This window comes from Arachis stenosperma, chromosome 3 (genome assembly GCF_014773155.1).
Source record: "Arachis stenosperma cultivar V10309 chromosome 3, arast.V10309.gnm1.PFL2, whole genome shotgun sequence".
Lineage (NCBI taxonomy): Eukaryota > Viridiplantae > Streptophyta > Magnoliopsida > Fabales > Fabaceae > Arachis > Arachis stenosperma.
Window position 1 is genome coordinate 1,802,010 of NC_080379.1, and position 23,206 is coordinate 1,825,215.

The following is a 23,206-nucleotide window of genomic DNA, read 5'->3' on the forward strand; positions in this document are numbered from 1 at the left end:
CAAATCCACAGAACGTTAGTCGCAACATAAAAAAACGAACAAAATCAGTAAAGAAATTTGGCCACAACTAACCTAGGTTACACAAGCTATGATGACGATAAGGAAGTTGTTGAATCCGACAGCAACAGGGAGACTCTTTCAATTGGGTTCCTCGAACGTTGTCTTGTGAAAAAGGAGAAAATGAAGACATGAGAACACGCGGCTTAGGAAGATGAACTTCGACAGCGACTCACTTACCGTGCAGTGGTTACAACAGCGGCGACGAGGTGGCTATCCTGACACTGGCAATGCAGAGGCTGCAACCTAGACTTCGAAGAACAAATGAGAAGATGGAGTGAGGGGGCTGCTAACACTGAAGTCTTAATCTGAAGAAAGGGTAAAGTTGACATTAGTTAATTAAAATAGGAGTATTTTAAGTACAAAATATTATTAAAGTTTCAGTCTTTGTCTTTAAAAATCTCAGTCTCCTGTATCCCTACTTTTTGAAGGTATTGAAATATTAAAATTTTGGAGACAGAGACGCAAATTTAAGTATCAATATCAAATTTAAATACCAATCTCTAACTCAACAAACATAATACTAAATTCTTGTCTACGAGTCTCAATTCCAATTCCTGCAAACAAACACTACCTTTTAGACGGTTGTTCGCTTTTTCACTATATACATTGTTTCATATACATTGTTTCATATACTTTTCCTTTTAAATTTTAATCACTATGGTCACCGTATCTCCTCCTTTGCCGCACAACACGTCGGCGCCATCTCCTTTTCTTCTTTCCACTACAGGAAATATCATTATTGTCCATTACATTGTTGTAATAAGACATACAAAAATAAGAGATTGAAAAACCGTGGACATATTCAAATCCTAACAATGAAGGGTGATGAAGGGTACTATTTTAATGAAGTTGAAATTGGCGTGATATGAATAGGATTAGCTCCCTTGAAAATTTGGGAGACACACATGAAAGATTTTCATTGAGCTTTAATTTGTAGCTTCGTATCATCAATCTGTACATAGAGCATTTCTAAGTTGTTTGCTATTGTTAGCGCAATATGGTTGTTGTGGTGGTTAGGGTGAAAAAGGAGGTGGAGGAAGTAAAGGTGACAATGATGAATAAGAAAAGGGTTTATGGAGGACTAGTGAAGAAAAGTTGGGAGGGAAAACAAAGAGGAAGAAGAAAGTTGAGGAAAATAAAAAGGGTATTATTGGAATAAAAATTGTTAATTTAAACAAAATTTTCTTTTGAAATTTAGGTATGAAGTTGACATAAATTAAATAATAAGAGTAATTTTAAAATTTTAAAAAATTTAATAGACAAATCACCATTTTAGAATAAGGTAACAAATAATAATAATAATAATAATAATAATAATAAATTCATTTGATTAACTTTTCATATTCGACTAATTTTTGTAAATATTGGTCAAATTTTAGTGTAATAATAATTCACATAAAATATATACTCAAAAATATATTATATATTTTTAATATTAAATATAAATTCAATACCTAAGTGGTATACTAAAGTTTGGTTAACATTTAAAAAAATATATGTCGATATTCCAGTGACAATTATTTTGTCTACAAGCACATTCGTCGGATCTAAAAGAAGCCAGGTGTCAGTCATCGGGAGCACCACGTGTTACCGGAAAGATCCCAGCCAAAAACACTCGAACCAGCTGTGGCCTAAAGAAGCTCGGCAAAACCGAACATGAAACAGTGAGTGGCAATCGTCGTAATTAGCTACAAATCCAAGGCCATTTAAGTGACCTCTATGATGCACACAATTGACAGCGACGCGCAGATAAAAAGAGGGAAGAGAACCAAAAACGCCATCCAAACAGCACCTTCTCTTTCTTTCTCTCTCTTTTAAAAGACACCTTGTGGTTTTTCTCTGCCCTTTTGTGCTCTCTCTCTATTCTCTTCGTCTTCGTTATCGTGCGCTTCTTCTTGTTCTCTCTATTTCTCTCTCTCTTCGCTTTCGAGACAATCTCATCCTCACAGTTTTTCGCGTTTCGATCTCAACACTGTGAGTTGCCGACTCCTCAATCCCTAACCCTAATTTCTCTTTTCTTTCCTAATTGGAACAGAGAAGAGAAGATGCATCTTCTCTTAGATCCCTAATTGGTTTTTCTGATTAATCAAATTAGCCCCCGCTATTGACGTCATGGAATTCTGTTTTCATTCGCCTGTTTTCTGATTTCAATTTTTCGTAGCTCGTCTTTTCGGTTTTGCTTTACATGTTGGATATTTTGTTCTCATTGATTATCGTTCTTTATTGTTATTTAATCCGATTTTATGTGTTTTGATGGGTTGTCCAGTTGATCTGTTCCGTACTTGTGTTTGATTCATTAGAGATCTTTTTGGCAATGATTTGTTAATTGAATCTTATGGAGTCCAAAGATCGTGTGGGTGGGTTAGGGGTTTATATGGATTCTGAACTCGCTTTATTTCTTTAATAATTGTTTAATGTCGATTTATTATATCATATTTTGCCTTATGTCCGGTGCTCAGATTTTTGAGCGGTGGTTGTTGGTGACTGTGTTTCTGAAGTGAATGCCTTAGTGTGTAGAGACACTGTGAACTTTGAATTTAGGTCGTTATATTGATTGGTGTATGATGATTAGCGCTGTTTAAGTTGTGCTTCGATTGATCTTTTTTTTTCTTTTGGGGGGGGAGGGGGGTGATTCATGTGTCCTATTTTCCTTGAGCTCACTGGGTGTGGATTTATTTTTTCTTTTTATCTTTTCTATCTTCAATTTTTTGGGCTATTAGAAGAATCTTCTGCTAAAGTTTATGACGAAAATTATTTATTATTGAAATAATGATATAATTATGTTTAGTTGACTAACTTTGGCCTTATGGCTTATCCTCTTTACATTCAGAGCCATCATGAGTGACGAAGGAGAAAGGACTTGTCCTCTCTGTGCTGAAGAGATGGATTTGACCGATCAGCAGTTGAAGCCATGCAAATGTGGTTATGAGGTTTGACTCTATATAATATCTTATGGTCTTGAAATGATTAGGAAGCTTTTATAGTGACATTTATTTATTTCAGAAGAAAACAGCGTTTTATATTCATCTTGTAAAGGCTACTTGATTTCCTTGTCAGTTTAGTTACTTATTTAGTGTATACAACATTTCGTTAATCTTGATATTTGAACAATTGTTATTTTTTAAGCTTCAAGTTTTAGCCGTTATTACGCCGAATTTATTTGGCTTGAGATCTTTTGAGTTGGCATTTGTTGTTGATATTTTTTTTAATTAAATTTGCGGCATGACTGGCGTGTTTCTATAGTTTGTACTGTTGTGATTGTTTCCTACTCCTTCCCTTTCCCCATCTTCTGCCATTGTTGTACCAAAACGTGAAAGTGATAGAAGAGAAGGGATGGAGGGAGTTTCAACTTCGGTGAGGCTAAAAATGGTGGTTAAAACACAGTATCCCTTCTTTTTCTCTTCCAACTCATTTCAACTTTTACTTGTGATATACTAGATGCTGTCTATGTTTGGTTTCCTGATTATATGTCTTTATCACAAGATTCATTCCAATGAATGTCAGTTTCATCTCTCCTTAATTGTGCAGATATGTGTCTGGTGCTGGCACCACATAATGGACATGGCTGAAAAGGATGACACAGAGGGTCGATGCCCTGCATGTCGTTCCCCTTATGATAAGGAAAAGATTGTTGGGATGGCTGCAAACTGTGAGAGGTTGTTATGTTAACCATATATTTCTGTATGCTTGGAAATGTTATGTTGATTCCCTAAGCAATTTTCATTCCCTAGCATGGTTTGTCAAAATAAATTTTTTCAACAGATATATTTTAGGAGATCTCAACTTATGTTTCACGTGGAACAACTGATAATGTCAGACAAAGAAGTTTTCGTTATTAGTTTTTTAACATTCCAAGCTATTATAAAGTGAAACTAGCTCTTCACCATTTTTGTTTTGCTTATAGATTGGTGAATGAGATTCATATGGAGAAAAAGATGAAGAATCAGAAAGCAAAGACTAAATCTTCTGATGGCAGGAAGCAGCTCAGTAGCGTGCGAGTGATTCAGCGCAACCTTGTTTACATAGTTGGGTTGCCTCTCAACTTGGCAGATGAAGAAGTAAAATTTTTACCTTCTCATTGCTTGAGTACCTGATTGGTGCCTTTTCTAATGCAGAATGTTTCATCCTTGATTTTCAGTCCTTTCCCTGATTGAATTTCCTTTTTATTTTAATCACCATTTATACAGCTTCTCCAGCGCCGAGAATATTTTGGTCAGTACGGGAAGGTCTTAAAAGTGTCGATGTCGCGGACAGCTGCTGGTGTTATTCAGCAGTTTCCAAATGAGACATGCAGTGTGTAAGTTATTTTATTGTGTGGTTTAGTTTTCTCCTCACTGGCATTATGGTTTTCTCGGTTACGTTGCCGTGTTTTGTTATGCGTTGTTTTGGGTTATTGAACAATTCTTACAACCAACAAAATGATTTCAACAAGAGTTATAGGTAGCATGGACTTAAAAAAGGTGGCAGCATATTTGTGCCCCTTTCTTTGATATATTCTATTTGTCTGTACAAACATGTTTAATTACTTTAATGGGCAGTTCCTAATTGGATGTTTTGTTTCAGATATATTACTTATTCAAAGGAGGAAGAAGCAATTCGCTGTATTCAAAATGTACATGGATTTGTTTTGGAGGGTAGACCTCTAAGGTACAAAAAACATACATATTCTTCTTTTTTGGTTTGCAAATGGCATGTATGACCCAAAGTCTTGGTTAACAATTATGTTCGCATTTTCAGGGCTTGTTTTGGAACCACAAAATATTGTCATGCATGGCTCCGAAATGCGGTATGAAAGATACTGTGTTTGCAGTTTTTTAAGTTGTGCCTTAATTGGTTATGCTTTTAATTGGGGAAATATCTCTATAACCAGCCTTGCAGCAATCCTGATTGTTTATACCTACATGAGGTTGGCTCTCAAGAAGATAGTTTTACAAAAGATGAAATAATTTCAGCATACACCAGGTACTTTTTTATAACTTCGTTTCAAAACTTTTCGGTTATAAATAACATCTATCATTGTTGATATTCAGCAATTTTTTTTATCATGATGATTTTTTTTTCTTTTGTAAAGTCAATTAGATCAATTGTTATGTATTTGGGGGTTCATTTTACATAAATTGAATCGTTAACTGGGATTTGGGCAATTCAGTTTCTGAATTCTCTTTTTTGAATCTTGAACTGAATATAGTGCTTTTATATAATTGTTTGTTGACTTGCTCTCTTGTTTTGAAGAAGTCGAGTTCAGCAAATCACTGGTGCCACAAACAACATGCAAAGGAGGTCGGGGAGTATATTACCTCCACCGTTTGATGATGGCATGAATAACTCCTTGGCAAAGCCTATTGTTAAAAATGCTTCAAGTGTAAGATTTTCTTGTGTTGTGTACTAATGCCTCTTTTTGGTGTTATCTTTCGATATGTTGTCTGTTCATCTTTTAGCAATTGCTAAACTACTTGTGAAGTGTATTTGTGCAGCCATCAGTTGAATAGGAATAAACTGACATTTATATTTAATGATGAATCAGAACTCTGTATGCACAGTAAGAGGTTCACCTCCTAATGGATTTTGTGGGAGACCTGGAGCTCTTCCTTCTAGTTCTTCATGGTATGGTAATATGTGGTATATATACTTTGAAAGGTGAACTTGTCCTGAGATAATTGTGTCTAACATATATTCTGTTTTTTCCTAGGGGAACCCAAACTACAAATTGTCAGCCCTCTGCGGGAGGTCAATCATGTCAAAATGGACCAGCCAAGGCAAAACCTGATACAGTTGGCAGCTCACTACCTTTTTCAGCTGCTGTTGTTGGTACAGTTCAGGCTTCTGCATTGCATTGTGATGTGACAAAAAGGCCACCATCAGGTGATGGGAGTCATGGTATGCCTAGAGTGAAAAATGGGCTGTTGAAACCCATTAAACAATACAATAGTGTCGACATTGTGGCTAGTACAGGTGATAAAACTTTGGCTTCAGACATTTCTCCCGTGCCTACAAAATTGAATAGCCAGTTGTCTTCTCTGACTTCTCAAGATAGTGATAGAGGTAGTTGTACTACACTAAACACCGTAAATTCCACTTACATCACTGGACAATCATGCAGCTCTGGTCCTGAGGAAGCAGTTACTGCTACCAATGAAGAGATTCAGAATTTGTCCTGTGAGTTATCCTCCATTGACATTGATGGAGATGCTGCAAAAGAAAATTCCAGCATAACCAAACCTAGTAGCCCGCCTTCTGATTTCTTGATTAAATCTCCTGAAATTCAAGGAACACAGCATAATGTTGACAAGTTTAGAGATTTAATAACTTCAAATGAGGCTGGTAAAGGTGCTAGCTCAGATAATGGGGTTTGTAGTTCAAGGGAACATTTAGATTGGAGATTGGATTCTCATTCACAATTAGTTTCAGATAGTGTTGAAGATGATGTAGCATCTTTTGATAATCAAAGACTTAAGGATCCAGAAGTTGTTTGCCGATCTTATTTGCCAAAGTCAACTAGTTTCCTTCATGTATCAAGCCATTCTAGCCCTCATCTTCAGCAGCTTGGTGAATCATGTACTGGTGCAAATGCTGGTTCTGTGTCAGCTAATGAAAGAGATGGGAATGAATATCTTTCAAATTCCTCTGTATATAGTGGATACCCTGAAAAATTGGTCAGCAGCAGTTCTTATGGTTTCCTTGATGAAAGGAACAGACAAAGCATTGGAAGATTAGTTAGTGAAGCAGTTAATACTGGACGAGATTGTGCTATTGATAAGGGTGAGAGTAGTATAATTTCAAATATATTGTCTATGGACTTGGATCCATGGGATGATTCAATGACATCACCGCATAATTTAGCTAAGTTGTTGGGTGACAACACTGAAAACCAGTCTGCTTCGATGAAGAAATCTAGCTCCTGGAAAGTTCAGAGTAATAATCAATCTAGATTCTCTTTTGCGAGGCAGGAGGAATCCAAATTTCAATCCCATGATGTGCATCCATCTTATGGTGTGAGCCAACCACAGCTAAAGACGTCCTCGGTCATCCATGATTTTGTGGAAGGAGATTACTATATGGATAAATTGGGCATAGCAAATGGTTTTTCCACAAGTAATTTTGAGGATGCTGAAAATATCAGCAGTGGTCATTTTCTTCACTCTAATAACAAGCTTTCAGGTGGTTATAAAAATAACTTCCCTTAAACTGACTGCACTACTCTTGCATTGAGTTCTTTTCTGGCATATATTGGTTTTGTTATATCTTCTATGTCACACACTCCACTTCTTTTGGCCCTTTCGCTTGGTACTATCATCACTTCTGTGATTTTATTAGTTTGTACTGGATATTGATGTGTATGTTAGAATAATTTTGACGTTCTATTTTGTTCTGCAAAGCTGATTCGTCTTTGCTGTTGATGGGTTGCTAGATGGGAAAAAGAATTTTCTATGTCAGGCTAAATGCCAATTGCTTATATAGTTATATACATACCAACCAAGATTATATTTCAAATTTGTATTGTTTTAAGTTGATCACTGCTTTTGAATGAAAATCATATCACATGCTCATAATATTATAGCAAATGTTAGCTGTTTCTAGGCTTTGTATAATCTTACACCATGCATCCTTTGCATTACAGCTGTTTCAAGAGCACAGGTTTCAGCCCCACCAGGATTTTCAGTTCCAAGCAGGCCGCCACCACCGGGCTTTTCTTCTCATGAGAGAGTGGAGCAGGCTTTTGACTCGATGCCTGGTTAGTTATGATGTCTCTTGACTTACGCTTTTTTGAAATCATTTATTGGTTGGTAATGAATGTTCTTATTTTTGACAGGGAATTCATTGCTTGACCATTCCTCCTTTTTGAGAAATTCATATCAAACAGCCCCAACTGGAAATATTGGTGGTGCAGGGGATATTGAATTTATGGACCCTGCTATTTTGGCTGTTGGTAAAGGGAGATTTCAAGGGGCACTAAACACCCCAGCACTTGACATGCGATCTAATCTCATGCCACAGTTAAATTACTTCGACAATAATGAGGCCAGACTTCAATTATTGATGCAAAGATCTCTCTCACAGCCTCAACAGAATCTTCGATTTCCGGATATTGGGAATACATTTTCTCAGCTTGGAGATTCTTATGGTATATCTTCAAGGTTAGACCAATCCCAGGTCAGTAATATTTCCCCATACCCTCAGATGTCTCTGCAGCAATCTACGAATGCAGTCATGTCAAATGGGCAGTGGGATGGGTGGAATGAGATGCAAAGTGGAAATAATCTAGGCGTGGCTGAACTTTTGAGAAATGAAAGATTTGGATTTAATAAATTTTACTCGGGATATGATGATTCAAAATATCGGATGCCAAATTCTGGTGATCTGTACAATAGAACATTTGGGATGTGACCTTGCGAGCCTATGTATTCTCTTATTGTTGGCATTGGTGAAGCTGTGCAGAATTGGACAGAACAGTTTTTGTGTCACGGAGATGAGACTGACTCCGGATTGGTGTAATGCTGTATTGGGCTACCTAGTGATGAAATTCCCAAGAAGCGTTAATCTATAGCTGCAGTTGGTAATTATTGATCTTCTGTTCTCTTGATTCTTTATGGTTTAATTGGTTTATATCATCACATTAGCACTTTGCCAGTGCATATGACAATGAAAATTAAGTGCCTTTTTTTAAGCCTTAATGAAGGGGTATAATGTTATCGTCATGTAAACATTGTCTTGTTCTGTAACTATGCCCTCATGTTCCCCCTTTTCTAATCCATTCCAGTTCTGGATTTGCGGACGGGAGCTGTGCTGGTGTTTTCAAGGCATCAACCATCAATGCTAATGACTAATGTGATCAAACTGCCGGTGCTAGCAGGTAGATCTTAGTTGAGTGTTTTCCCTTCGGAGGGTGAGAACTTGTTGGTTCAAAATCACATAGTTTAAGTCACATATTTATTGTTGTATTTTTCCGTATCGTTTAACCTCCCTTGTGGGTATGTGGTGTAATACTGTGGCATGTCTGGCTAAGCCAATTGGCTCCTTTCCTTTTTTCCCCCTTAAAAAAAAATCTCCAAGCTCAAGCAAGCTCTCTCTCTCTCTCTCTCTCTCTCTCTCTCTCTCTCTCTCTCTCTCTCTCTCTCTCTCTCTCTCTCTCAACTTTATGCTTGGGTTGATGGTTTTGAGAACGAATGGTAGCCCGTGGTAATGTTATGAGCTTCCTTTGTTTGCTATTAAATTTTACTCCACTCCATGTCACCATTTAAATTCTTTTCCACTTCTCTCCTTTATCTTAAATCCTAACAAATAACAATGCCTACAAGTTGATCTCCCGAATTTGTTACAATGTGCTTATTATCTCCAAAACTGTCTAGCAAGACGCTTAATATTTTAATGCTTATTTTAACAATTGATGGGAGTGTTGCTGCATATTTTTTGTTAACAGTTTCGTTGGTTGATTTGCATTTTCTGAAAAATAATAAGTTTTTAAGTTTAGGTAGATAAAGTGTTATTAATTTTATTAGTAATGAGCAAAGCTGTGGGGAGCATAACTTAGTAACTTACCTAGCTTATTTATCAAAAACAGAAATAAGATTAGGTGTACTCGAATATTGTGGCATAACAAGAACCCAAGGGTTAGGATTATGGGTTTGAACTCTCCTCGTCTCTGCATGTATCTAGGCTTCAGCTTTGGTCCTTCCATTAACTTGGTGTGTTTCAGTGCACACGATGTTGGAATTTTGAGATTTCATTCTGACCCTCTAAATGAACGTATCTCTAGCTTGCCCCCTTAATGTATATATTGCAAAGGCGGATGAAGCTAGGAAGAAGAGGAAACAGAGGCAATGGAGGAAGAGTGGCAGATATTGGATGGTTGATGGGACGGAGAGGATGAGAGGAGGGAGCTGGGTAGAGGAAGAGTAGGTGGAAACCCAAAATTGTCAATACCCGTAAGGACGAAGGCAGCAGTGGCATCATCCTCGCCTCTACAGAATGGCGGTCTTCACCCATCCCACAATAGCGACTCTGGCCCAGACTAGTGCTGTTGGTTGTCACCGATGCTGTTGGTGGAGTTCGCATTGGTTGTCACGCTCAAAGCTGAAAATCTCAGCAACACTCAACGAGAAATCATGATGGGTTCCATGGTAGTTTTAGACTTTAAGCAACTAAAGGGATAAATAAAAAATAGAGTAATTAAGGGGCGTAATAGAAATATAACCCAGGATAGTTTTAGATTTTAAGCAACTAAAGGGATAAATAAAAAATAGAGTAATTAAGGGGCATAGTAGAAATATATTCATTTACAGTTTTACAAAAGAAAACTAAAGGAAAGAAAATGCAGAGAATGAAAATGAATGGAAAACAGTTTTCCTTTGATTGGATGTGAAAGGAAATTGGATGTAAAGGAAAAAAATTGATGTGGGATCCATGTTTAACTTTTCGCTTTTCGAAGAAAACTGAGAAAAATTTGTAAGAGTAATATTATAAATTTACCCTTTGTGTTATATTAATATATTGTAATTTATATATAATATAGATAAAAATATTAATGTAATTTTATTCTATTATAATTTTTTTAATCTCTTTTTTCTTTCTATCCAAACAAAATAAAATTTTTTATTTATTTTTTTTTCATTTATTTTTTCTATATTTAAACAACACATAAAAAAAATTTAATTTTTTTATTTTTATTTTATTTTTTCTCTCATTTTTCATTTTGTATCCGTAGTGTTAGATTGGTTAGAATGAAATCTTCAAAAACCTAAAATTGTGTGCATCCAGACAAAGTTATTCCTAATACATTTGACTAAAGTTTGGTGTATTATGTGAATAAAGTATAGGGGGACTCATAATAATAATAATAATAATAATAATAATAATAATAATAATAATAATAACTAATACTGAGAAAAATGTATCTTATAATTGGAAGACTCAACTCGAGTCATTATTTAGTCCTATGTACTTCTATTTGATTATTCTATTGGTTTTTTCTATTTTTACTGTTTTTAATTAGGCTTATATATATTCAATGGAATCTCTATATTATTTTTAATTTTGCAATTAAGTATTTTATAATGTAAAAAATATTAGAGTTAACTGGATATTTCTTTACAAATTGAAGGTATCGACAAATAAAAACCTAATTAGATTTTTTAACACGTTTTTTGGGCAAAATATTTTGTTTATTGTAATGTTTTTAACATAAAAATAATCTAATTACAAAATTAAAAATAGTGTAGGGATCTAATTGAATATATATATATATATATATATATATATATATATATAGAGAGAGAGAGAGAGAGATTTAATAAAATTATAAGAACTAATAGAATAATTAAACATAAAAATAGAATAAAATTTCTTTTTAGTCATATCCTTTTTAAATTTAGACAACCTGCACTTTAACTGTTAAAAAATAATAATCCGCTACTTATACTTCCTTTTCATTAAGCGGCGGGTTGTCCTTTTTCAATATGCAAAATGGAGATTATTTAAATTGAAAAAAGACGAGCGGAAAAGAGATTTTACTCTAAAAAATATTGCACGTAAGACGTAACTATGCTCGACTTTGACAAAGCATTTAAAACTAAATAATCAGACCGAAGAACTAACAGGTATAAAAACATGGTAGCTACTAGCTAGCAACCATAGTTGATTGCCCCTTCAGTCGTAACATGTTATGATTTAGTTACCCTGCCAAGTCTCAGAACTTGCTTCATCCTAACCTTGATGTTTCATTGTTTTGTTAGGAAAAAAAAAATCGCGATGGCTTAAATCGGCAACTACCATGTGCAAATTTTTATGCAATATTTGGAATGGTATGTAATATCGTTGTCGGGATGGATTCTAACGATAAATTGGAAGTGGGACTGAAAGCATCACATTTGATGATTGGGCATGGGATTTTGTCATTGGCAAAAAGAATTAGCAGGTTCAATATATATAACACATCCTACCACGGTTAAACAATGCATAACACAAATTACTTAACAACATAGCCTTTATATTGATAGCAGAAATTGAATTGTGATTTGAGTTTATTTGTCGTTAATTGTCATAATCTTCTTTGGATGTGATTGGTGAATAATGAGCTATAGACAAAATATAAATTGGGGGAAAAAAGTTTGTATCGACCTCTCCAATGGAGTTGGGTGACATGTATTCAACTGTTTTTAAATATAACGTTTTTTGTGTTAATTTATTTATTATTTAAAATGGTAATTGTTAAGAATAATTAGTATCATTTGTATTTATATAGCGTATCTGTATATTAATTATAAGAGTCTATGTTTTTATTACTTTGATTTTATTAGCAGCTATATATACTCTTATACATCGTACTTTTCCTTCAACTGAATAATACACAAAAACACTTTATTTAGTTTTGTCTCTTCTTTCTAACATGGTATCAAGAGCTTAGGTTCTTTTTTTTTTTTCATGAAAATTCGTTCATAATCCTGTTTTTTCCTCTTCTGGCAGTGTTCTTTGGTCTCTCTTTTCGCTCATTTTCCGACGCTTTAGTTCGTCACCGCTTTTACCATCGTCTTCGTCTCTTCGTTGCGAGTTCAATGAGTCCAGTCTCGTCGCCAGAAACCACCACACGCGCCGCCACGCACCACCACGCGCCGTCTGAAAGTCGTCGTCCGTTTGACGTGTCTTTCGACGTGGCTGCTGACGTGGCAGACCGTCGGACCCTCCCTAAGGTTTTTTGGTGAGCTCTTTCCGATTTTGCCGTCAAATTTCTCATTTTTTGTTCTGAAATTGCAATTTTCTCTCCTTTCTTTGATCTTTGTGACTACTATTATGGAAAAATAAAATGTTTTTTCCGCCACAGACAGAAAGGATAATTTCTGTCGAAACTGTAACTGTTCCGGGCACCTCTTCTCCAACTGTCCCTCTGTTGAATGCCGCACATGTCACCAGAAAGGTCATATTAGCTACCATTGTTCACAACTGTTCTGTCATTATTGAAAGCTCTCGGGACATTTAATTACTACCTGTCCTACTCGCCCACCACGTCCTGATCAACTCAAGAATCATTCTCGTCCCACCTTCTCCAAGACTGTGCCTGCTTCTGCTGTCTCTCTATCTGATGTTGCGTCTCTTCTTCAGCATCTTATCACCCTTTCTGATAATACCCCTGCTGCTTTTTCGACTCCTCCAGGTAATTATAAATGGTATTTTGACTCGTGTTGCTTTAATCATATGTCTCCACTGCGTGATATTTTCTCGTCTCTGTCTACTACTACAAATGCACCTTCTGTCAATATTGCTAATGGTTCCCTCTTGCATGAAACACACAAGGGTTCTATCTCCCAGTCGACTCTTGATCTTCCTGATACATGCTATATTCCCAAATTAAATTTTAACTTATTTCTGTTGGTCAACTTGTTGATATGAGCTTTGATGTTACCTTCTCCATTTCTGGTTGTCGTGTACAGGATCGTCGGACGGGACAAATCATCGGGATTGGACGTAAGGTCGGAAGGTTGTTTGAACTAGAAAATCTCCATATTCCTCCTGTACCAAATCTCTGTGCTGCTTCCTCTCCATCTACCCTTCACTTATAGCATCAACGTCTTGCCACAGCTCCTTAGGAAAATTGCATCCTCTTGTGTCTCAGGGTGTTTTGGGTCAGGTTCCTAATGATCTTTTGATTGCATTCCTTATCAAACTGCCAAACAACCTGCTTTATCTTTTCACAATAATTTCTCTCTTGCTTGCTCTCCTTTTGATCTCATTCACTCTGATGTTTGGGGACCCGCTCCCACTGCTTCCATGGGCGGAGCTCGATACTTTGTTGTTTTTATTGATGATTATTCACGTTTTACTTGGTTATATTTGATGACTAATCGCCATGAGTTACCTCATATTTATATTAACTTTGCAACTATAATTAAAACTCAGTTTTCCAAGGTCATTAAGGTTTTTCGACGCGATAATGCTATGGAATACCGTGACTCCAAACTTTTAACCTTCCTTGCAGAACAGGGTATTTTGTCTGAGTTTTCTTGTCCTGGTACGTCTCAACAAAATGGACGAGCTGAACGTAAACACCGTCACATTCTTGACTCTATTCGTGCCATGCTTCTTTCTTCTTCGTGTCCTGAACGTACTTGGGGTGAAGCAGTTCTTACTGTTGTTCATGTTATCAATAGACTTCATTCTTCTATTTTTGGTAATGTTACTCCCTTTGATCGTCTTTATCATATCTCTCCAGATTACAATTCTCTTAGAGTTTTTGGTTGTAACTATTTTGTTCTTCTTCATCCTCATGAACATAGTAAACTTGAACTTCGGGCTCGTATGTGTTGTTTCCTTGGTTATGGAACTGAACACAAGGGTTATCGTTGTTGGGATCCTCTCTCTAAACGTATTCGCATATCTCGTCATGTTTTCTCGATTCTCCTTTGAGTCCATTCCTTCTACTCAGTCACCTTTTTTCACTAACCCCGATGTTGATCTCTTTCCTAGTGACGATTCTACAGGTTCTATCTCGAGTCACCCTCCACAGCCTCCTGTTCTTCCGCCTTCTCCATCCCCCGATGATTCCCGACCGGACGCCGATCCTGCTCCTATCGTCATGTCTCCTCCTCACACTCATTCTTCTAGGGTAAGAAATCCCCCTCCTCATCTTCTTGATTATCATTGTTTTTCTACTATTCTTCATCAACATGAACCTAAGTCATTTAGAGAAGCCTTCACAAATTCACATTGGCAACAAGTAATGCAGGAAGAAATACAGGCACTTGAAAAAGCACATACTTTTGATTTGGTTGATCCTCCTTCTAATCAGAAAGTTGTGGGAAGCATATGGGTATACAAGATCGAGACTCACTCTGATGGTTTCATTGACCGTTACAAGGCACGATTGGTTGCTCAGGATTGTACGCAAGAGTATGGTATTGACTACTAAGAGACTTTTGTTCCTGTTGTGCGGCTCACATCTGTTCGAGCTCTTCTAGCTATTATTGCGGTCAGAAAATGGTCTCTCAGTCAGATGGACGTGAAGAATGCCTTTCTTAATAGAGATTTGAAAAAGACGGTCTATATGAAACCCCCTCCGGGTTATTCTTGTCCTTCTAGCAAAGTTTGTCTCTTTCGCAAGGTACTTTATGGACTTAAGCAAGCTCCTCATGAATGGTTTGACAAGTTTAACACTACCATATGCAATCTTGGTTTCACTTGCAGTCCTCATGAGAATGCTCTCTTCATTCGTAAAAGCGACCATGGAGTTGTTCTTCTACTTCTGTATGTTGATGACATGATCATTACTCGAGATGATGTTAATGGTATCTCTGATCTTAAGGCATCCCTTCAGCGTACTTTTGAGATGAAAGATCTTGGTTCTCTCAGCTACTTTCTTGGTCTAGAAGTCATATCCACCGATGATGGCATCTATCTCTCTCAAGCTAAATATGCTTCAAATCTTCTTGCTCGAGCCGGATATACAGATAGCCGCACTGAGTCTACTCCTATTAAGTCTAATGTTCGATTTACTCCTATGAATGCCACTATTTTGGATAATTCTACTCTTTATCCCTTAAGATTTTAGAGTATAACACTTATCTCCTCTAATTAATTTTGACAAATATAATACATATCTTATCTGATGAGTGATGACAGACGTTAAAAATAGCCTCCACACTAATGGAGGTTATCTTATTTGATGAGTGATGACAAACGTTAAAAATAGCCTCCACACTAATGGAAGTTCTGTTTATCTAAACTATCCATAAATTATTTTATACTTACTCTTTAATATATAATATTTTTTTGGTGTCTCTTTAATATATAATAATATATATACTCTTTTTCTATTTTCCTCACTTATTCTTTATTTTTGGTTGTCTTCTACTTTAATATTTAAAATTTTTATTCTATTTTATCTTTGGATAGTGTTATATATTAATAAGTACTCAACTTTTAGGTGTATAAATAATTTATGGTAAAAATTTACATACACCTATCTTTATATAAAATTATTAATTAAAAATAATTAAACTATTTAATATATTCAACTAAATTATTATTTAATATCTTTTAACTATTACTTTCACATAAAATAACTTCACGTTAGTGTACACCTTAATTTATTTGTAGTCTAAGTGGCAGATAACATTTTGCTTGCTATTGTAGGACTAAGTCACAAATTAATGAAGGAAGACTTGAATACTTTCAAGACACTCTTAGATTTTTTGGTACATTTAATTATTATTATTATTTTGGTGTTTACGATATTCGATCCAAAAGACTAATAACTAATTTATAGTCGATTTGAGTTTTATTTAAAAATCTGTCATTATTATTTTGTTTTTTTGTTTTTGGTTATACTAGAGTTACTAGTACTTTTAAAGGATACACTGTGACGTTACACGTTAGTGGGATGGTAAGCCATCTAAAGTGTTTTTTTTTTTTGGTATAAGCCACATAAAGTTTTGTTAATAGTAAATGGGATTAAACAAAGGCCTGCTACACACCATGTGGGCTTCCAATACAACCCAATTCCGTGTCATCTTTGGAGCCACGCGTTTGAGGTTCTTCTATTTATTTATTTGGTGTAGATTTGTTTTCTAATTTTAAAATGGAGCCGTGGATATTTGCACACACTTTAAATTAAATAACTTAATAAATATTTTCTTTTTCTTTTGCCAAATCTTCTGGACATCATTTTTTATGGATTTGGCTAAATTTTGAATTTCACTTTAAAAAGTAAAGTGTGATTTTTCACTATTTATTTGATAGGTGGAATAAAAAAAAATATGAAAGAAAAATTATTTAAAAGTGAGAGATCACACTTTACCCTCTAAAATAAAAATTCAAAATTTAAAGGATATAAATTCATTTTTTAAATATTATAAAGATTTATTATATTAAAAATTAATTATTAAATGAGTCATTCGTATAAAATATTTATTAGAATATAAAATAAACATTAAAAATAAATTAAATAATATATATTTATGTAATGATTGATTTAGTAATTAATTATATATATATATATATATATATAATATTTTATTTATCATTTTAGTAATATGACTAATGTACAAAAATCATTTCAGTAAATTTATTATTAATATATTTAAAGTTCATAATTATCATATAATAACTTTCTACAATTATGCACAAGTAAATTTTTTTAGTAATATAAGTTTCGAAAGTGGGTGGATGTAACAATAGCAAATATTGTATAATTGGTAGGTGGTGTATGTTGCTAGAAATTCCATCACTGTTAATAGTTGATACCATTATGCTCCAAAGAATGAGCAGGAGGAGGAAGGAAGATGCATGATGATGGGATAGAATCTCATCCAAAAATGAACTTAAACCTACTCACAACCATGAAATAAAATATTTAGGATTGATAAAATCAAGATAATGCTTGTGGTTCAAATTGAACTTTGTCTATCATGAAAATGACATTATTTATGTATTTAGATTGGTATCATCAAGTATGGAGGTTGAAGAAGTGGGAGAATAGTTGAATATGGCCACCATTTGGATAGATGCTCACAACGAGAACATATGCAATCATATATGACAACATAAATGAGTGAATGACCAAAAAATTCATATTTTACTTGTTTGTAACTCTTTATATTTTCGGAATTAACTTATGAATTTACTAAGTAAAGATACTGAAGTTGCTAAAGATTAAAAACAAATAATCATTTTAAGATAATGAATAAATTGAAAATTTGAAATAATATAATTTTTTTATTATGATTTGTATTTATGTCACGTGCCATATTGTAGTAAAAATAAACTATAAGTTATTTAATTTTTTTAGCCAAAACTAGAAGTGTAGAAGGAAAATTCTGGAGTGATCAAAATCATAAATCACTACTAATTAAAAATGATTTAATGTCTTTTTCTTTCAACTACTCTCTGGTAACGATCGTACAGTAACATAAAGCTAAAATTTTGCATGATATGAATTTTTATGTAGTTACGTGACATATATATGTTTGAACTTTAAATGAAGGGTCTATGTGTGTAGTACTTATTTGGAGTTAGTTGGGAGGGAAAACACAAGGGCGGGCTGGTCCCCTACCCAGCAATAGCACTCACACAATAATGGACTCTATTCTGATAAGCCTACCCTAATGGGTGGGGGCCGGAGGCTAAGGGTAACCATCTCCATCCCTTGGTTTTCAAGACACTACCCTCCCATATAAACCTTAACACCTATACCCGTTGACCCATATTTTTTTTTCCTTTATATCATTTAACTGTTGCTCAGAAGGTACAACAGAACAGAACAGAAGAGAGATAATATGTGAGGCATGAGTGTTGAGCAGTAACATCCAATTCCAAAGGTTTGGACCATTTTATTTCCATTGCTGTCAAATCTGAATGAAACTGTACTGCTTGCTACCAGTATAATAACATAGTAACTAGTGCAATCACTTCTGTCACCCATTTGGCGTATTGCTGTAGGACGTGGCCAATCCTTATTTGAACAAAATCGCAGGGTGCCTTATCACAATTTCACAACTCACATCTCATAAGAGTTCAATTTTTATTTTCCTTTAACCTCACTTTCACTTGGATCTGACAGGTACTTGTCACCACCACCAACCAGTAACCAAAGTAATTCCCAAAATAAGTTTTGAAGAGAAAAAGAAAGGATAGTTTCTTGCCCGAAATATATGTTAGTGTACTACTACCGGCCTTTAAACCGCTGCATCTGTTTTACTTTTGGTCCTTAGGTTTAGTCGCGAAGGAAAGAGACAGTAACATTGTAACGTTAGGTTCTAGCTCACCTACCGAAACTGATTTAACTGTCATTGTTCTGAAAATAGTACTGAGCTCATCCATGTTATTTGCCAAATCCATATTGGTAGTGAGTACTGCAACATGGCAAGCATCATTTACGTACTCTAACTCTAAATCATTTTTTTTGGGGTGCACCAGCAATTACTATAATCTGAAAATTGGTGGGCAACTAGTAACTAGTGCACTCGAATTTACTGTTTTCTTAAATTTTCACAAACAAACAAAAAAAAACATCCACAAAGCATACATGCTAAGCTTCTTAGACTACAAACAGTTTAAGCAAACAGCAACGAACATATTTCAGGTCTTTAGAATACATCAATCAGTAGCCTAATTTCACAAAGAATTTTGAAAGCAAACAAATTCTTATTGTTTTGTCTTCAATCTGTTTTACAGGTGCTAGGGTGGTGCCTGCCGGGGCTTAGCCTGGTAGTAATATTGAGTTGCAGTGCTGATAGGAGCGGCAGATGAAGGAAAACAAAGACTTTGGGGAGTTGAGTTCATGGATTTTGCCGGAAAGATGGCGTTCCATGGAAATGTAGCTGAGATGGAGAATCCTGATGATGCTGCAACAGAGAAAGGAGGCACTGGGGTAGCAGTGATTTGGTTGTGCATTTGCCATGGCCAACCGCGGAGTCCTTTGGAATGATCTATGCTGATCCTATCAGCTCTGTCCTGCCATATATTTCAACATTCCTTTGAAGCCAGGATACAAAGATTTTTGCCACATATAATAAAGCATGTCATCATGGAATTGATTACACTAGAGAGTTCAATTTCAATGGATGCAGAGTGTTGCAGCGTCTGAACCTTCTATGGATAGTTTGCGAAAATATAATGTTGCTGAGCTCTTTATTATTCATCATTTTGTTTATGACTGAACACCAAATAATATTCAGGCACTTTTTTTTTAACAAAATTGAAATACAAAAACTAAATGATATAAACACACACAGATATAATTCCCTTTATATCCAACAAGATCAATTGGCCAAAATTTCACACAATTCATTACTTATACCTGAACATAAAAATCAACTTCTAACTTTAGGTATCATTCAAACGCATTAATCTGAAGTACTTGAAGGAAATGTGCAATCAACTCCAATTCTAAAACGAGATCTCAGATAGCAAATTTACCTGATTGGGAAAGAAACTAGGATTCACGCCATTCCACGGAGAAGGATGCTCTTCAGTTGCAATTAGCCTTTCTGAAGATGGATTACCAATTACCGAATTAACATTGGTTTCCAGCTGCAAATGAAGAGAGTCCGACATGTTATGATCACTAGGTAGGACAAAGACGTGAAGAATTAATTGAACTATACAAAAAAACCTTCAAAAAGAGAAAGCCATATTTGAATGAAGGCTTGTGAAAGCATAATTTTGAATGAACCTTAAAAAAATGTAGATTTGATGTTCAACTATACCATTGTTCTTCCAGCATGCATGCTGTAAGGGACCCAGGGGAACTGGAGTTGCCCCCTGTTTTCTTTCAGACCATGTCCTGGAGTTGCTATACCCAAATTAAGTTCAAGATTAGGACTGCCACCTGTAGAAAACAAGCACAAATTCAATTTTACAGTGACAACATTAGTCACTTGTACATTAAGAGAAGCAAAATAGATCATTGTTATACCTTCATTGATGGCTGGAGATTTCATCTCTCCTTCATATGTACTTGGCTCAAAGTTAGTCACTGCTTCCCTTCCATTGCATTTGATAGCAGCCTTGTCATAAGCCCTGAATTCCAGAAAATCAAAAGGGATACACAGGTTGGATTGGAGCCCTAGTGAGCTTGAAAATTCAGGGTAATAAATTCAGTGCAGGTAGAATGTAATTCACGTATCACTAGGACCTTGCAGCTTCTACTTCGCTGTCGAATAGCCCAAGATATATATACCTGCATCATGAAAAGCATCGCAATCTCCATAACCGAAACGCCTTTTACCAATCGTTTCTTTGAAACATGCATACTACAATCTTATACATGTTTCTCCAAAAACGTAAAAAGCGTAAAGACCCATTGAGTACTAGGCTGCAGAAGAAACCAACTCTCTTTGCAGCCAACTACGTACTTGAATTCCCAACATCTAATCCTACAAGCACAATTGATCACTACTTCAATTAATATGAAAAATAACATGTCCTCACTTTTTGCCAAGGAATTGTCCCATTCGAGCCTCCCAACGGCCACACTTGTGGAGTGTCACTCCTCGGTACTTTGAACTCCCCCTTGAGAAACCAGTGCTTTGGCGACGGAGTATGTGCACGAATTCCTCCTTGGATAGATTCTTCGTCTGCTCATTATTAAGAAAATTGTTCAGAATCTGATGTGATATTATGCACCATCCACTTTCATACTCATCAAGTGCTAGTAGTGAGGTTTCTAACCTGTTTAAGATCGTCCTCGTAATCACTCAGATTGAAATTGATATCAGCTTCAACTCCTCTGAACTTAATAGCAGCTCGATCATAGGCTCTAATTGTTTGAAACCCCAAGTCAAGCAAAGGTAAAATAGCAAATCAAATTCTGAAGTCTCAAAAAGTATAAAGAACCGTTTCCTAAGTTCAATCACCACAAAAAAATCAATCAATCAAAACAAGTTCAACGTTTTATTTACCTAGCAGCAGCATGAGCAGTGTCGAATCCGCCTACAATTTTCAATACCAATTTCGTCAAAAACACGCTAAATATAATAATCATGTAATATAGTTTCAAAATAATAGTAAAATTTACAATAATTATTATAATAATAAAATGAAATGAAATCCATACCCAAATAAACTTGTTTACCGCAATCCCTACACCACAAAACAAACTTAAAAATGAAAATTAATATATATACATATAAATAATCACATGAAAATCCATATATCACATAATATTATGTCCTTCCTAGTTGTAATAATTAATCAAGCAAAATCATAACTAAGAAAAAGAAAAACCGCCAGAAATTCACAATTCATATTTGACCATTGAAGATTACGAACCAGATATGCGATTCCCATCGTCCTGTTCTTCTATAGAAGGTGACGCCTCTGTACTGCGAGCTCCGAGACCTTGGTCCTCTTCTACTCTTCTTCGCCGGTTGATGAACCTGAACCACCTTTACCTCACCGTCCACCACTCCCTGCCGATTGAACGAGAGATCAATCGAGCCGTTCGTTCCTTGAAACTTACTCTTCTGCCAGTTCACGGAATCAACGAAGTTCGCTCCTCCGTTCACCGGAAACAGCTCCTTCGTCACGACGCCGTTGTCGTCCGCTTTCAGGATTCCGAAATTGAAAGTGAGCGCGTTGTCGGTGACGCGCGTAGAGCACGACGAGTCGTCGTTGTTGCTCGAACCGTCGGCATTGACGACGGAGGAGTTCGATGTCCCGGTCGACTCCGTCATTTGGTTCCAGGAACCTTCTGGAAGCTTCTCGCACAGCGTCACAACTGCCGAGTCACCGTTCTGAGTCGAATCGTCGCAATCCGCATTTAGATTAAGATCGAACATGATGATAATACGATACGCCTCTTATAAATCTTCAACAACCTAAACCGAACTCTTAGATTTATTTATTTATTTTTTCTTTCTATTTCTTTATTAGCTTAAAGCAATAAAACTCAGCTAGTTCGTTCTCACTTCAACATCGCCGTCGATTTTCTTCCGATGATTATTCCGACGGCGAAAAATAGATCCGATCAGAGGAAAACAGAAACAAAATATAAAGAAAACAGAATCCTGAGCTGGTTCTTTCGTACCGGAGTACACGCCGGATAATTTTCCGGCTGCCGGAAACAAATGAAATAGGAGTGTTGAGAAACTCACAGAACAAAGCAACCGTAAAAAAAAAAAAAAAGAGAGAGAGAGAGAAATAACTAGTTAAGGTAGTTGCATTTGTGAGTTACTCGGCGATGGTGGAAGAGAGAGAGAGAGAGAGTGAAAACATCGCCGATTATTTGGATTCCGTTATCGGTGAGGGGAATAGAGAGAGTGCCAAGGGAAAACAACTTTCAGAGCCCGTTTTAAGAGGGAAAAGGAATATATAAGCAATTTATTTTTATTATTATTCTTCTTCTCTCTGTTTTCGGGGAGGGACTGGTTGGTTCGGTTACCGGTGAGTAATATTGGATATTTTATTATTTTTCTTCTTTTTGGGTTGTTAGTTGTCACTTGTTACTTGCTACTCTTCTCTTTGGCACACACACAGTGGCTATGGTCTCATGAACGGGAACACTAACGGCCTAGTTGAATTTTGTGTTTGCAACTTTCTTGTTATTCTTTTTCTAGTGTGTGAGGGTTGTTTCTTTTGCATGATTGTTGATGGAGAATGAGCATTGAGTCTTCGCTTATTTTTATTGATTATATTTTATAAAATTTAATTTTAATACACT

At 35.7% G+C, this 23,206-nt stretch overlaps 2 protein-coding genes across 5 annotated transcripts; one reads left to right on the forward strand and one right to left on the reverse strand.

The window, feature by feature from the left end:
* Positions 1-1,857: 1,857 nt before the first annotated feature.
* On the forward strand, positions 1,858-9,120 carry LOC130967684 (uncharacterized). Of its 2 annotated transcripts, none has more exons than XM_057892654.1 (14): positions 1,858-2,034; positions 2,891-2,990; positions 3,589-3,716; positions 3,965-4,118; positions 4,248-4,357; positions 4,624-4,707; positions 4,798-4,846; positions 4,931-5,022; positions 5,293-5,422; positions 5,585-5,664; positions 5,750-7,218; positions 7,679-7,792; positions 7,871-8,614; positions 8,819-9,120. In XM_057892654.1, exons 2-13 carry the CDS (start codon positions 2,898-2,900, stop codon positions 8,443-8,445), a joined length of 3,078 nt encoding a protein of 1,025 aa, XP_057748637.1. In that variant the 5' UTR covers positions 1,858-2,034; positions 2,891-2,897; the 3' UTR covers positions 8,446-8,614; positions 8,819-9,120. The 2 variants fall into 2 exon arrangements, with proteins under 2 accessions (XP_057748637.1, XP_057748638.1); XM_057892655.1 differs by having other exon boundaries at positions 5,296-5,422.
* A 9,976-nt stretch (positions 9,121-19,096) lies between these two features.
* LOC130968774 (ethylene-responsive transcription factor RAP2-7) lies at positions 19,097-22,823 on the reverse strand. Of its 3 annotated transcripts, none has more exons than XM_057894227.1 (10): positions 21,817-22,823; positions 21,602-21,627; positions 21,447-21,477; positions 21,217-21,304; positions 20,977-21,122; positions 20,681-20,725; positions 20,462-20,565; positions 20,253-20,374; positions 19,963-20,076; positions 19,097-19,497 (listed from the first exon to the last, which is right to left on the reverse strand). In XM_057894227.1, exons 1-10 carry the CDS (start codon positions 22,323-22,325, stop codon positions 19,222-19,224), a joined length of 1,461 nt encoding a protein of 486 aa, XP_057750210.1. In that variant the 5' UTR covers positions 22,326-22,823; the 3' UTR covers positions 19,097-19,221. The 3 variants fall into 3 exon arrangements, with proteins under 3 accessions (XP_057750210.1, XP_057750211.1, XP_057750212.1); XM_057894229.1 differs by having other exon boundaries at positions 19,265-19,492; XM_057894228.1 differs by lacking the exon at positions 20,681-20,725.
* Positions 22,824-23,206: the final 383 nt, after the last annotated feature.